At 42.4% G+C, this 14,855-nt stretch overlaps 1 protein-coding gene and 1 long non-coding RNA gene across 7 annotated transcripts in view; one reads left to right on the forward strand and one right to left on the reverse strand.

Annotated features, from left to right (window-relative positions):
• The window catches only part of LOC310671185, a 917,602-nt gene that overhangs the window by 844,747 nt on the left and 58,000 nt on the right, over window positions 1-14,855 (reverse strand). The window lies entirely within an intron of this gene.
• LOC310670128 (contactin-6-like) overlaps window positions 1-14,855 on the forward strand; it is a 199,204-nt gene that overhangs the window by 26,158 nt on the left and 158,191 nt on the right. For all 6 annotated transcript variants that reach the window (XR_014507533.1, XM_083424816.1, XM_083424818.1 and 3 more), the window contains exon 2: window positions 10,017-10,151. Coding sequence is in view for 5 of the 6 variants with exons in the window: in XM_083424816.1 (XP_083280942.1) it covers window positions 10,097-10,151 (55 nt within the window). In the remaining variant the exon portion in view is untranslated. The remainder of the gene's footprint in view (window positions 1-10,016; window positions 10,152-14,855) is intronic.

The following is a 14,855-nucleotide window of genomic DNA, read 5'->3' on the forward strand; positions in this document are numbered from 1 at the left end:
GCGAAAGCACGCCTCTAGTTAAGGACAGTTTCAGGTTAAGAACGGACCTCCGGAATGAATTAAGTTTGTAACCCGAGGTACCACTGTATATGTACAGTAAACAGCAGTTCTTTTTTCTGGGGGGATGCAGGGGTACACATACCCCTAAACATTTTGTGAATCTAAGTTTGACCTCATTGAGGGGCAATATGAGTAGGAAAATGACAGTACACCTAAACATTTTTTAAGGAAAAAAAGTACTGGTAAACAGTGCAAATAATTGTAACTACTGATCAAATAAGACAGGAAGAAGAGGCATTGTTGGTAACCAGTCATCTACACTTTAAAAAAATCACCAACTAGTTATGTCACAGTTGAGCTTAATTAACTGAAGGAAATTGAAGACTTTCTGAGATTTGGGTGTTTGCATGGTTGTGAGAATGCCCTTGCAAGTTTCTAGCCTTGGAGGACCTTGATTAAACTGACTGTAGATGTGCAAAATACCTCGATGAAGCAACTAACAAAATAGTGTTAACATATCCTGATTTTTTGGTTTAGCATGTATTGCAAGACCAGAGTTGCCACAAGCATGGGACTCCTTGACTGGCTTCCATAAATACCATAGATATCCCTCAAATAAAAACTGACAAATCTAAGAAATATGTAAGGTGGTACTAGAGGGTTTCATTGTCTTCTGAATGTGGAAGGCTCACTTGACACAAAAGTGCAAAGCTTTGGTGCTGAACTATTTTCATAGGGTTGGTCCAAACTTAGTCATGCTTAGAGTAGATCATTAAAATCAATGGAACTTAATGACTAAACTAAATTTCTATAGATCTCAACGTGTCTGTTCTAAGCGTGACTAACAGGATTCAGTTCAGTGTTGAGGGCATTACATAAAAAAACCACATGAGAAGTGAAGCAATAGTATTTACAACAAGGAGAAAGCAGAAATTATCTGCATCAAGAAAGCTGAGATAAATAGCAAGTGTGTTTTCTCCCAAGACTGCCTAGGAAATAATTTGAAAAGCAGCAAAAATGCTAGTAAATCTCAGAGACAGTCAAGCTGCCCTCTGCCTTACTCTACACCACTAAAAGCATTTGCAATTCACCCTGTTATGGGCATACAGAAAGTTCAAGTAGTCAAACTGCACAGAGACTGCCTGGGGGATAAAAAAAAAGTTTGAAAAGAAAAATACTCGCTGAATACAATTGGCATTCATGAGGAAGCTCACATTAGCTGCCTGCAAATCAGGTGTTCAGGAGAGAATAGAGAGATCATATATAGAGGTTTGCTGTATCCCTGGCTGGGACTTTGTGAGATACTGTAGTGTCAGACAGCAAAGAATGAGCATGAGAGAAGGAGAGAAAGGAAGGGATCAGAGGCTAAACGTGGTTTTTGGTGACAATGGGTGTGGGGGAAAACAGGTTTGTAATATCCGCCAGGCTTTAAGGAGGACAAAATAAACCCTGAACCGACTGCATCCCCAATTGACCCCTTCCTTAAATCATTTATTTTTCCCATATTCATGCACTGAAGCAATGCTTTTCCTTCCCTCCAGTATCACATCATTTCCTTTGTAGATTATTGAAGTTTGGAACCAACCTATGCATTAGCCAGGGGTATCCTGTCCTGTTTTGCCACCTGAGGCAAAACAGGAAGATGCCCCCTCTGCCCTGCCCCCCTGCTTACCAGGGTCGTGTGGCGTGAGCAGCTTCTAACAAGATCTTGCAGAGCTCTCACAAGATTGTGGTGGCAGGGGCTCATATGGAGGCACCACCCTGTGGGAATTAGCTACCCAAGGCAGCTGCCTGCCTCATCAGTGGGCCGGTCCTGGCATTAACCCCATGCACAAGTTGGGCCAATGGTATGGTGAGATGGGAATGGGTCTGTAGTAAACGGACGCCCAGCGTCTTGCCCCTCCCTCACCGGTCTTGGCTCTCTGGCCAGATCAGGTTTCTTGGGCAAGGCTGGCAAACCCGTTTACTTTTCAGAAACAGGACAAAATAGAACTGGCAGGGCTGCCACCACTCCCTCGTCCCAGGGTTGGCGAAAGCCACAGCCAAAGGGAGCCAGCTGTTCTCCTTGGTTACCGGCTAACCCCAAACTACAAGTTGCTTCCACAAACTTGCAGGCAGAAATCCTTTGATATAGCGCGACCAAGAAGTCTAGGCGTTGGAATTAGCCATTCCCCCCCCAGACAGGCACACACAAGACAAAAGAAAGTCTCTTTCTGAAAATTTATTTAAAAAACATAAAGAACATGCTAATAAGCAGGCACATATTTTGTGAATTACAAGTACAGAAAAAATAAGAACATTGTAAATTATAGCTAGCTAGTACTTACTTCTGTACTCTAAAGCAAAGATAGGATAGCTATCAGGTTGCATTTTTTCAGGTTGCGCGTGTAGGTCCCCAGGCCACCCCTCAAATAACTTCACACATAACACGTAATTTAGTTTTGGTTTTTGGGCACTATTTTGGCCACAACTTTATTAAAATACAACATCAGTGAGTGGTTGTTTAGACATTGGTTATGACTATCTGTCCCCCCGCCTGGGACAGAACTGGCATCCCGAGGTCCGATCGGTAGCCAGTAGAAGAGAAAGTCAGACTGGGGGGTCACCTGAGCTAAGCGTCGGACCCACGCCGCTCTCCCCAGCAGCTCCCCGAAAGCTTGCCTGCCCGGTCCTATAACAAGGATTCCCATAACAGGGATTGAGCGGCCCTGGTCCCATAACAGGGATTCCCATAACAGGGATTGGGCGGCCCTGGTCCCATAACAGGGATTCCCATAACAGGGATTGGGCGGCCCTGGTCCCATAACAGGGATTGGACGAAATCATGGCAAGCCCCAGGATTCCTTTAACAGAATTCCCTTCATCGCAATAGGAGGGGCAGGCACCGCCTGTTCAGCCCCCTCCAACACCAGCATATTATAACCAATGCCTAACCGCAACCTTACAAGTTGTGACGAATTGCAGAGTAGTAGGCAAAAACCAAATGGCACAGCCAATCACCAAATGGCAAAATTCCTACTAGGCCCCTGCGCCAAGGCAGACGACCCCCATGACAGGCAAAGCAAGGTCAACCGGAAAAGAGGGCGGGTGGGCGGGTGATCCGATGCACTCTGCAAAGAGAAAGAGAAACCAGAGTGCACCAATATTTAAAGACTATGGTCCCACCCACTCAATTTGCAACATACAATTTGCCCCAGCAACCCGGTTATCCAATCACAGATGCCAGGCAATAACTATTAACCAGCCTGGCAACAAGAGGCCTGGCCCGGTGGCCCACACCGCAACACGTGCTCTCATTTATTGGAGAACACGCTTTACGGACCGCCGAAACCTGGAAGTACTGGAACAGGTTACTTCCGGGTTTCGGCGGTCGCACATGCACAGAAGCGCTAAATCGTGCTTTGCGCATGCACGGAAGTGTCGAATCGCAACCTGCGTGTGCGCAGATGCGCCACTGTGGGTTGCGGATGCTGCGGGTTGCGAACGTGCATCTCGCACAGATCACGTTTGCAATCCAAGGGTCCACTGTATTTATTTACACACTATGTACAGACAAAAGCATAATGTCGTCCATTCTCCCCAGCTCCGAGAGAACAAACAGAAAGAAAGAAAAGCGAAAGTACAGTGTAATAGTACCTGCATCAGAAGAGATAAGACTGTCTTCTTTTCCCAGACTTGTCCTAGTTAGGCTCCCAGATAGGCTCCCAGATTTACAACTGCAGCATCGGAGGAGTGAAATTGCTAACACTGTTGCACTATGCACGCAACAGCAGCCTGACAAGAGTCCTTCCACACACCCCCAAGAAATTTCTCTCTCTCTCTCTCTCTCTCTCTCTCACTCACTCACACGCACAAAATGGGGGAAATACATGCAGACTTTTTAAAGCTGGGGATTTACTGAATGCTCTGCCCATCCATCCAAACCATAGCATATCTGCTTCACCAAATTTCCCTTGGATGAATACCAGTTTCGGAAAATGTTTCGCCCCAGCAATATTAGGCAGATTGTCCCCTCTCATGGGAGTGCCATCCAATCAGAGGAAGAAAAGGAAATTTCACAACGGGAATGCCACATTAACAGGAAAATTTGATATGGGAATGAGTTTAATTTGAAAAGATCATGGGGGGAGCATCTATAACAGCAAAAAAAAAACAACACCTTTAATAGCTGCTTTTAAAGAGATATGTTTGTATACATTTTATTCCATTAAGAAGTAAATATCTAAACTGTTCTACACAAGATAGGCACTTCTACTCCCATTAACTCATTTTGTTGTCTCCCTGTCCATTTGCTTAAGATGGCTATAGAATAATAATTAATTTAAGCAATAGTTATATCCAGAAAACAAAGGATCTGACAGCACCATTTATCTTTATACTTCACCAGAATTAAAAAACAGGCAAGACACTCTAGTTTAAACCAGGCATTCTCATACAATAAATATTACCAGTCTTTTGTTAAAAAAAATATTCTTGGTGTAGTTTGACAGTAAATTATCATATGAAAGACAGTATTAGCAGCTGTAATACTAACAAGTATTTATATTTGTCAGAAAGGTTTCTGGGTCTGCTGGCATTTAATAAATAAAGTTGCAATAATACCTAAGAAAACATCTATCTTTATTCTTTCTTGTCACAAGCTGCAATTTTATACCTGGGCATAAGCTCCACTAGACTCAACATCTAAGGATAGTCAATTGTGGTTCCTCTTTGTTCCTCTTTCTTCACTCCCCATGTTTCAGCATCTACCTCACAAATTCACCAACATTTTGGTACACATTTCTCATAATATGTACATTTTTGCCTGGAATTTTTTCTAAAGTATTTTTTACAAACAAGGCATTGCAGCATAATTCATCTTGGATGTTATTTCCCCTAGCACTAGTCCTTTATGCAAACTTTGAGTATATACAATACTGTACTTTTGTTTTTGTTTTTGTTGGAGAACTGCTTTGCAAAATTCAGACATGTTTGAATGGCAGAGGATAAGCTGCTTTTCAGCTCACACATTGTTTTGGGAAGTGCAGATTACATAGGTTTGCATAAAAAATGTGAACTGAGCCACATTTCTCTCCCATCTCTATTTCCATGTAGACATAAAATAGGACTGTGCTGCCCTTTTCTTTGTCAGAATGGATGAATTAAAAGCAACACCAAGTACACTAAAAACATGTGGCTTAAACATTCAGCTGCACAGTGGCAGAACCATGCATTGTCTTTATCACAAAAGGTGCATGCTTAGTTGTAATTTAAATAGACAGTTCGATAGTATCAGCACATTTTTGCATTATGGATTTTGATGTTCCCAGCACAATGGCTTAGTTTTACATACACAGAGTATTAGATCAATGATACAGAATGGAAGATAAAAGCCTCCCAAGTCAATGTGTTCACCTTAAAAACTGATTGCACTGGTACAAACTACAGGGGGGAATTTTAAAAATTCAAAAAAAAAAAAAATCTGATCAAAACCACCCTCTGTCTTTGGGCTAGCAGCATCCTAGCTGCTGTTGTGGCATACATAAAATGTTTTTTCTTCTCTTTTGGCAACTCTTGACCTGAAATGCCTAGTAAAAAAGCTGCTAGCCCAAAGATGGAAAAGCAAAGAAATACCAACAAAAGAAGAGAGGCAAGAAAAATTGATGGAATACGCTGAAATGGCAAAACTAGCTGAAAGACTACGAGATAAGGACAACAGAGACTTTAAGATTGGGAATATTTATGTTATACCTGCAGAAACAATGTAGTGAAATGGACTCTTTAGCAGGTTTTGATTAAACACAACTATCAAAATAAATATAGAAAATACAACAATGATTTCAAAACAAAAAGAAAACAATAATCATTCCACTAGACTCCAAATTAAGAATAAAAAAAACAAGCAGAAGAAATGTTTCTGTAAAAAAAAACCAGAAGAGGAAGTTGAGGGAAGTCGTTGGGGGGTATTATGAGGATAGCATTATTTTTGTTTTTTGTTATGTGAAGATGACATAGATATGTAAAATCAAATAAAAATTGATTTAAAAAACAACAACCACCCTCTGTGAATATGTGGTGGATGCCCATGACTGGGGTGAAGGTGCTATGAGGAATATGGGATGGGTGAGAATGATGCTGGAGACCCCCAAGACACTAGGTTTTTTTATCTCCTACCTAGGTGATACAGTGGTACCTCAGGTTAAGTACTTAATTCATTCTGGAGGTCCGTACTTAACCTGAAACTGTTCTTAACCTGAAGCACCACTTTAGCTAATGGGGCCTCCTACTGCTGCCGCACCACCACTGCTCGATTTCTGTTCTCAACCTGAAGCAAAGTTCTTAACCTGAGGTAATATTTCTGGGTTAGTGGAGTCTGCAACCTGAAGCTTATGTAACTTGAAGCATATGTAACCTGAGGTACCACTGTACAGCACTTTAGCATGAGGTATACACTCATATTTTGACGGTTGCCCAGCATTAAAAGTTACTCCTATGAAACTGATATAGCAAGGAACAAATTGGGACAGACCTTTTTCCATTATCCTAGCTTTTATTAACAGGGATCTTTATTTGATTGTGCAAGAATATTAACCATGGCATTCCTCACTTGCAGGCCAAAGTGATTAGTACTCACTTTAATACCTCAGGATTCTACCACCTTCTTCTTCTGCATGTGCTGTGCATGTTTCAGTCTTTCTTTCACTTCACCCAGTCATCCCACACCCTGCAGTAACTTTGAATGACCTCAGTAAGATACAATCAGGTCATTTCCTTGAATGCTCACTATGGGTTGTATCCAATGCAGCGCTATATGAACGTTCCCTCAGTGCAAACATTTCTTTTTCTTTTCTTTCTTTATTTTTTACTCAGTTTTACACTACACATTTGAATTCAAACATTAGTCATAATCATCAACATTTAATATTCCCTGAATCCTTAGACTTCCCTCCACCCTTCCATGGTTTCCATTTTCAACTTCATCATATAATTTCTTCATTTTTCTTAAAATAATCCATTTTTACCTTAGTTTTTAGTACATTACAAGTGTGACTCAAATCCTGCCCAAGTTTTTGGTTGTTTACAGTGTTCCCTTAAGTAAATTGTGAATTTGCAAGCATTTCTGTTTATGTGATGGAACAATCTTCCCTTCTCCTCCCCTGCAAGCTCCCTAAATCTCTTCTAGGGGATTCCCCAACAGTTTTGGGGGTGGCACAGGACATGCATGGGGGCAGGAGAGGAGCAAGTCCTGCTGTGGAAGCAGAAATCCTTGCACTGATGGAATGCATTACACTGAATAAAAAAGCCAATGCAATTCTGGGCTGCATCAATAGGAGTATAGCATCTAGATCAAGGGAAGTAATAGTGCCACTGTATTCTGCTCTGGTCAGACCTCACCTGGAGTACTGTGTCCAGTTCTGGGCACCACAGTTCAAGAAGGACACTGACAAACTGGAACGTGTCCAGAGGAGGGCAACCAAAATGGTCAAAGGCCTGGAAACGATGCCTTATGAGGAATGGCTAAGGGAGCTGGGCATGTTTAGCCTGGAGAAGAGGAGGTTAAGGGGTGATATGATAGCCATGTTCAAATATATAAAAGGATGTCACATAGAGGAGGGAGAAAGGTTGTTTTCTGCTGCTCCAGAGAAGCAGACACGGAGCAATGGATCCAAACTACAAGAAAGAAGATTCCACCTAAACATTAGGAAGAACTTCCTGACAGTAAGAGCTGTTCGACAGTGGAATTTGCTGCCAAGGAGTGTGGTGGCCTTGTGGCCTCTTCCAACTCTATGATTCTACGAATACCACTTTACACTTACTTTCTTGCACAGTACTGCATTTATTTTCTTCTTGTATTGCATTGAACTAAACAATCACTTTTGATTTTGGGTTCTTCATCGTAGTCACTCCCCCAAATCTGACCACCCAATAGCTCTTTTGCCAGTCTTAGAACACAATCATATGTAAAGTTGCACAGAAGTGATCCCATTGACTTCAATGGGATCTACTCCCAAGTATGATATAGGATTGCAGCCTTTATCTTGCTTTGTGGCCAAATGAATTTGAATCAAGAGAAGATTAATGGATCCAAGGATTTTCCATGTGCACCAAGAGTCAATCCAAAATAGTTTTATCGTTTGATAGGTCTGTGTGATCAAAGCTTCCTCATTGCAGCCTTGTACAAATTTACTCCCAACAGTAAATTATTAGTTTGCCCTTTGGGAGTAAAGGCCAAGTTGATACCTTTCTTGATTTACTTAATCATACAGTGGCTGAAATGTCAAAGGAAATTAGAGCAACTTGTTATATAAACCCTTGGGAAACATGTTGCTTACTTAAGGATAGCACTTTTATCTGATAGGGGCATTCAACCATCGCTTTGCAATGATGAAAAGTACTTCAACACACACAAGACAGGGACATTTGATTCTGCCAGTTCCTCTGCCCCCATCTAGTTCAGCAGTTCACTCCTTACTCCATATTGTCCCAACCCTCAGGAAAAGCTTTCAGAAGAAATAGCAAGCTGCAGTAGGTGGGGTTCAGCAAAAACGGGGCTCCCTGAATGTGAGTGGAAGTGCTTTCCACTACCACAAAACCTCCATTGCTTACACATCTGTATAGTTAAAGATGTCCACATAGTCTGCAATCCTAAACTTGATTACCTCTTGAAATGAAATGGGAATTCCTTCAGAGTAAAGATGCATACAGAATTTTGTTGTTCATCATTGCGCTGTCAAAAGTCAATGTATTGCAATATACCTAGCCCAAGTGGAAATTAATTACTAGAAGAGTTTGAAAGCTACAATTTTTTTAGCAGCTTTTAAAACTTGGGCATATATAACACAGGCCAGCATTTCCACACAAGGCAAGCCAAGGTGTCCATGAAGCAGAAAGTTGGACTGTGGAAGTTCCATTGCTTTTTCAGGCTTTCGGGGAGAGGAGTCACCTCTAGTTATGACATTTAATATTTGGGCAAAGCGCCTGACATGGGACCTCCTAGATGGAACACCTAAATGGTCCCCTTTTCAACTAGATTTCATCAAGCAAGCTCACTCTAACATTCCTTCATCTGTAAATATTCAAAACATACTGGATTTAAATTGGATTTTGACACATTGCATTGAAACCATTTTCCCCATCCACATGAGGAATGTACCGGGTAAGTACCATAGTTCAGTTTCAGCATTTCCCCAATTTTTGTAGCTCTGAAGAACTGCATTGTTGGCATTGGTGGGAAGTTACTCGTGGAATTGTGACCTCCAATGGTTCAGCTGATTATTATTTTTGCGTTTTCCATTTCAGAATTCCTAACTGAAGTTAAAATACTATTCGTTCTCAGAATCTCTTTTCCCTTCTCATTTCCCCCCTAGTTTAATAAATGATTCATTTGGATACTAGTTCTTATTTTCAGGCAATGTATTTGGTTTTTCTCCTTATATCTCCAGAGGCCTTTTTCATGCTGGTTTGTAGCTTATGAAGTTATCCTAGCTATGTTCTTGGAACTGATATTACAAATGCTGTTTCCAAAAAGCTGTGGGGTATAGATTTCTGGGGCAGGGAAGGGGTGGAGCTTCACTAGTCCAGGACCCATTGGATCCAGAGCCAGCCCCACTGCCATAACGTGATAGCATAGGCCCCCAGCTGGGCCTGATCTACCTGTTTTCCAATTCCCACCCATCCACTGTGCACAGGAAGGCTGCAGATGCAGAAGTGGCCCTGCGATTCCATAAAGCCCCACTAGGCTGGTGGTGTAGGAGTGTAGCTTGTGAAATTCCAATGAATTGATGGGTGTTTAGCTTTTCCTCTTGAAAGCAATCAGAGGTTTTATAAGCCGTGTGAAAAGCAAGGTAACTACAAACAGATGTAAGTTGGGACAAACAATCATGACACCTTTTCCTCCAAGGAAAGAACTCATCGTCCCACAGCACACACAAAAAGGAGGACAAATACAATATTAGGGCCTTAAGGTGGATTTAAATAAAACAAGTCTACATATTTGTTTGGCATGTATACCACCAACCTATCTCACTATTTTACAGGCTATAAAGTAGTGACAGGAAGATCTACATAGTTTCTCTGATGATTGGATGGGAAGAATTTCTGACCTTGGAACGTGGAGATGATGTTGCTATGGAAACTCGTATTTCTGCTACTACTTCTGAGCTGCTTTGCAGGTGAAGTATTCAATTATTACTCTGTAGAAGTCGATTGATAAATATATCACTGTGTTTTATTTCTTAACAGAAATGCATGCATCTTAAGAGGACTAATCTGCACAAACCACTGGTCTAAGCACCTTGTCATTAAGATGTCAGATACAGTTACTTATTCCAAAGCCATTTAACTCTGGCACAACTACAGCTTTTTGTAAGCTTCTGTTGACTTTTACTGAAGCTGTTGTGGGCTGAGCTGGGAATGTGAAAGCTACCAATTGCTAAGGACTGAGTTGAGTGAGGATGATCTTTGTGTATGCCATCAACAGCTGCAGGTGTTCTGATCTTTAAGTGTTAGAAAGGATATTTTAAAAGGAATTCAGTAGACAGTGGGAAATCGAACATTTTCAGTCCAAAGTATACTGAGCAAGAGAAAACAGTGTGCATCTAATGCGTTTGGGAGGTGATGATTCCCTGTTTGGAATTAGGAGAAAATTCCTCTCTGGTTTGTCTTCTTAGGAGCTCATCTTGTTCTGCAATTCTTGACATGATTAGTTTTACAGAGCCTTAATAAATATTCCCTTGGAGATCTGACAATGTGCTTTCTTTGCCCCTCCCTACTACCTCTTCTTGGCATGTCATTAACATATTAGAGAACTGGTCTAATAGACCAAAAGCATGAGTCAACAGTGTGGTGCACAAGCAAAAACGACTATTGCTATTCTAGGCTGAATCAACATAAGTATAGTGTCCTAATCAAGGGAAAGCATAGTACCACTCTATTCTGCCTTGGTCAGACAACAACACCTGGTGTACTGTGTCCAGGTGGAGCAAGCTCTGTTTTTTCCTACCCCAGAAGGTAGAATGTGAACCAATATCTTCAAGTTTCATGATAGGAGAGTCTGACTAAACATCAGGAATAACTTTCTGATGGTAAGAGCTGTTTAAAAGTGGAACGGACTCCCGTGGAAGGTGGTGGACTTTTCTTCCTTGGAGATTTTGAAAGCAGAGGTTGAATGACCATTTGTCATGGCTGCTTTACCTGAGATTTCTGCATTGCAGGGGGGGGGGTTGGACTAGATGGTCCCTTTGAACTCTACAATTCAATGAAAGAATTATGAAAGCAAATTCAGAAAAGCTTGAAATACTCTTTAAAATAACAGAGTACACTGCACAGTGAAATTGCAAGTGGTATTTTTGCCTGGCATCTAAAAGATGACACAACAGGCGTCAAGCGTGTTCCTTTCAGAAAATTTAAACAAGCACCTTTGAAAGAGTTCAGTAACTAGCACTCAAGCACTGAAAAACCACCTGCCAGTTCCATCTTCCCTGTAATGGAAGGTTTATCTAAGCAGAAAAGCCCTAAATGGAAGATCTTAACATCTTAAGGGGAGGCAGGGAATGAGCTTATTTCTGAAGTTGGATATGTTCAACAAACAGTTCCACTTGTCAGTTTTGTGGGAAACACTGTTTTGTGGCTTGTATGCAAAGTACTGGTAATGAGATCATTCCTTCATTGCAAGCATTTCTCCTTCCTGGTGGAACTATTATCACCTGCCCTCTCCATGGAATATGCTCCTGAGCCTCTGGAGCAGATTTGAGGAGGATGCAGGGTTGCCTGGGGAAACGAGAGAAGGCAAATCATGTTGTACTACCAGAATTCATTGCACTAGCTTCTGCCAGGACTATGATTTAGTTGTATGCAGTTCATTCATCCAAAACTCACAGCTAATACAGTGGTACCCCGCAAGACGAATGCCTCGCAAGACGGAAAACCCGCTAGACGAAAGGGTTTTCCGTTTTGGAGGTGCTTCGCAAAACGAATTTCCTATGGGCTTGCTTCGCAAGACGAAAATGTCTTGCGAGTTCCTGCAGGGTTTTTTTCCTCCCCCCCCCTTTTCCCAAGCCGCTAAGCCGCTTAACAGCTGATCCGCTAAGCCGCTTATCAGCTGATCCGCTAAGCCTGCTAAGCCGCTAATCCGCTAAGCCGCTAATGGGCTTGCTTCGCAAGACGAAAAAAACCGCAAGACGAATAGACCCGCGAAATGGATTCTTTTCGTCTTGCGAGGCACCACTGTAGATCTAGAAAAGTTATCACCCCAGGTAGATAAAGTTCAAAGTTTAGGGCACTGTAAAGCACATCAAAGTGCAAGTAGATAAATAGGTACCGCTCCGGTGGGAAGGTAAACGGCGTTTCTGTGCGCTGCTCTGGCTCACCAGAAGCGGCTTAGTCATGCAGGCCACATGACCCGGAACCTGTACGCCAGCTCCCTTGGCCAATAAAGCGAGATGAGTGCCGCAACCCCAGAATCGGCTATGACTGGACCTAATGGTCAGGGGTCCCTTTACCTTTTAACTATGAATGCAGATGCTGGGACACATTGCCTTTGTCATAGAATCATCGAATTTTAGAGTTAGGAGTTGATGAGCATCCCCTAATTTTCTCCATGCAAGTCTTGTACAAAAACGTTGAACAACAATGGGCCCAGAACATAACTCTGGGGCACCCCACATGTCCCTTTTTCCCAGGATGATGAAGAACCATTAGTGAGTTGCTCTTTGGGTTCGGTCAGTCAACCAGCTACAAATCCACCTAACAGTAACCTTGTCCAGCCTGCATTTTACCAGCTTCTCCACAAGAATATCATGGGGGACTTTCTCAAAAGCATAACTGGCTAGTAAACTTCCCATATGCACCTGGCAGGTCCCTGTTAAGAAAGAAAGAATGAGATCAAATTGGAAGTCTTCTTGTGCCAAGGATTACTGGCATCCTTCAAGCAACACAATATTTGAGCTTGAGTGACCATTAGTCTGACTTGGTACAGCAATTTTTATATTATTTGATCCTGTCTTGGTATAAGGAAATTGATCAGATAACCGTCTGGTTCCTGGGCTTTAGCTCTTTAATCCTGTGATGTTTCTCAACTAGTAATGAAGGATAGTGTCTATGTTCCGTGGAAAATATCAGTGAGAAATGTATAACTGAAAGTTAAGTTCATTGGTAATGCTGCTGTTTTATTTATGTTTTGCCGTTATGGTTCTGGAAATGGTTTTTACACTGATTTAATTGTGATGAGGTAGTAGCCTTAACCCTGCCCAAGAACAGTAGGCTGACTTAAGGGTGTGTAAGGCAGGGCATGAGAATCACATCCAGCATCTTCAAATATCTTAAAGGCTGCCACATGGAGGAGGGAGCATGCTTGTTTTCTCCTGCTCTGGAGGGTAGGACTCAGACCAATGGCTTCAAGTTGCCAGAAGGGAGATTCCGACATTCAGAAAACTTTTTGACAGCAAGAGCTGTTCAGCAGTGGAACAGACTCCTATGAGAGCTGGTGGTTTCTCCTTCCTTAGAGGCTTCTAAGCAGAGGTTGGATGGCCATCTGTCATGGATGCTTTAGCTGAGATTCCTGTTGTCAGGTGTGTGTGCAGGAGCCGGGCCCTGTGACCAATAGAACTTTGCAGGACTGGGGCCTTCCTAAGTTTGTTCTGAAGAGGCAAGGTGCGGTCTCACAGGTGAGGCCGATTGGTAACTCACAGCACCTGGTGGCAAGAGCTGGGAAAGGATATAAGGTCAGCATTTCCCTTTGGCTCTTTGCCACAGCAACACGCTTCCTGACTTGCTGCGTTTGGCTTCTTGCTTCGTGATCCTTGAACCTCGGCTTCCTGACTCCCTGCTTCTTGATCCTCGGGCCCTTGACTTCTTGACTCCTTGCTTCTTGATCCTCGGACCCTTGACTTCATGACTCCTTGCTTCCTGACCCTCGGACCCTTGGCTTCTTGACTCCCAGCTCTCTGACCCTCGGGCTCTTGGCTTCCTGGCTCCTGGCTTCTGGACCCCCGTTCCTGCTCCCACCTTGCCATCTTGCCCTGGTCCTGACGTCACGTGCCTGGACTTCCATTGTCCGTGAACCGGACCGTGACACCTGCATTGCAGGTCCCTTCCAGCTCTAAGATTCTACTGTTCTATATCACTGCTCCCCATAAGCATCTTTCCAGTGAGGCAGCTGACTGAATCTGCTTCACAGTAGGGCTCACCCTGTCTATAATTTCAGGTTCCTTGGTGACAAGGAAAAGGCATTAAATATCTGTGCATTTTCAAATCCTCTTCCAAGAATATAATATGAGTCTGGTGTATCAGGCCAATGGCCCATCTATCCCAGCATCCTGTTCTCACAATAGCCAATCAGATGACTTTAGGGAGCCTTCACACTGCACAACAGCGCCTTCCTCACCTGTGATTCTCAGAGACTGCTGTTAACAAGATGTCAGAGATTGCTGGATCAAAACTCCTGTCATCCCTGATAATTGGCCACGTTGAGTGGGGCTGCTGGATTTGAGGACCATGAGTTCCTGACACCACAGGGGGGAGTGGGGCAGATTAATACAGAAAAATTCAATCTCGTATTTTATGTAACAAAAATGAGTCAAATAATAAAAAAATTGGCTTGAAGCATGGCATAACTAATCAATATTATAATAGCAATCAAAAGAACCATTAAAGTTAGAAGATAATGAGAATATAATGACTTCAGTAAAAAAATAGGTTTTGTATCATTCTAGCCCACCTTCGGGGCAGATTGATACATTGGACGGGGCACTTTGATACAAAGAGTAAATTGTATGAGAATGGTAATTATTTACAAAAAATTAATGAAAAAAACATTTTTATTGTGAGAGATCATAATCAGCCTTACAATCTGTTACTTGAAAACTAAATTACATATC

This window comes from Podarcis tiliguerta (genome assembly GCF_965153285.1).
Source record: "Podarcis tiliguerta genome assembly, chromosome: 2".
NCBI classification, from domain to species: Eukaryota; Metazoa; Chordata; class Lepidosauria; order Squamata; family Lacertidae; genus Podarcis; species Podarcis tiliguerta.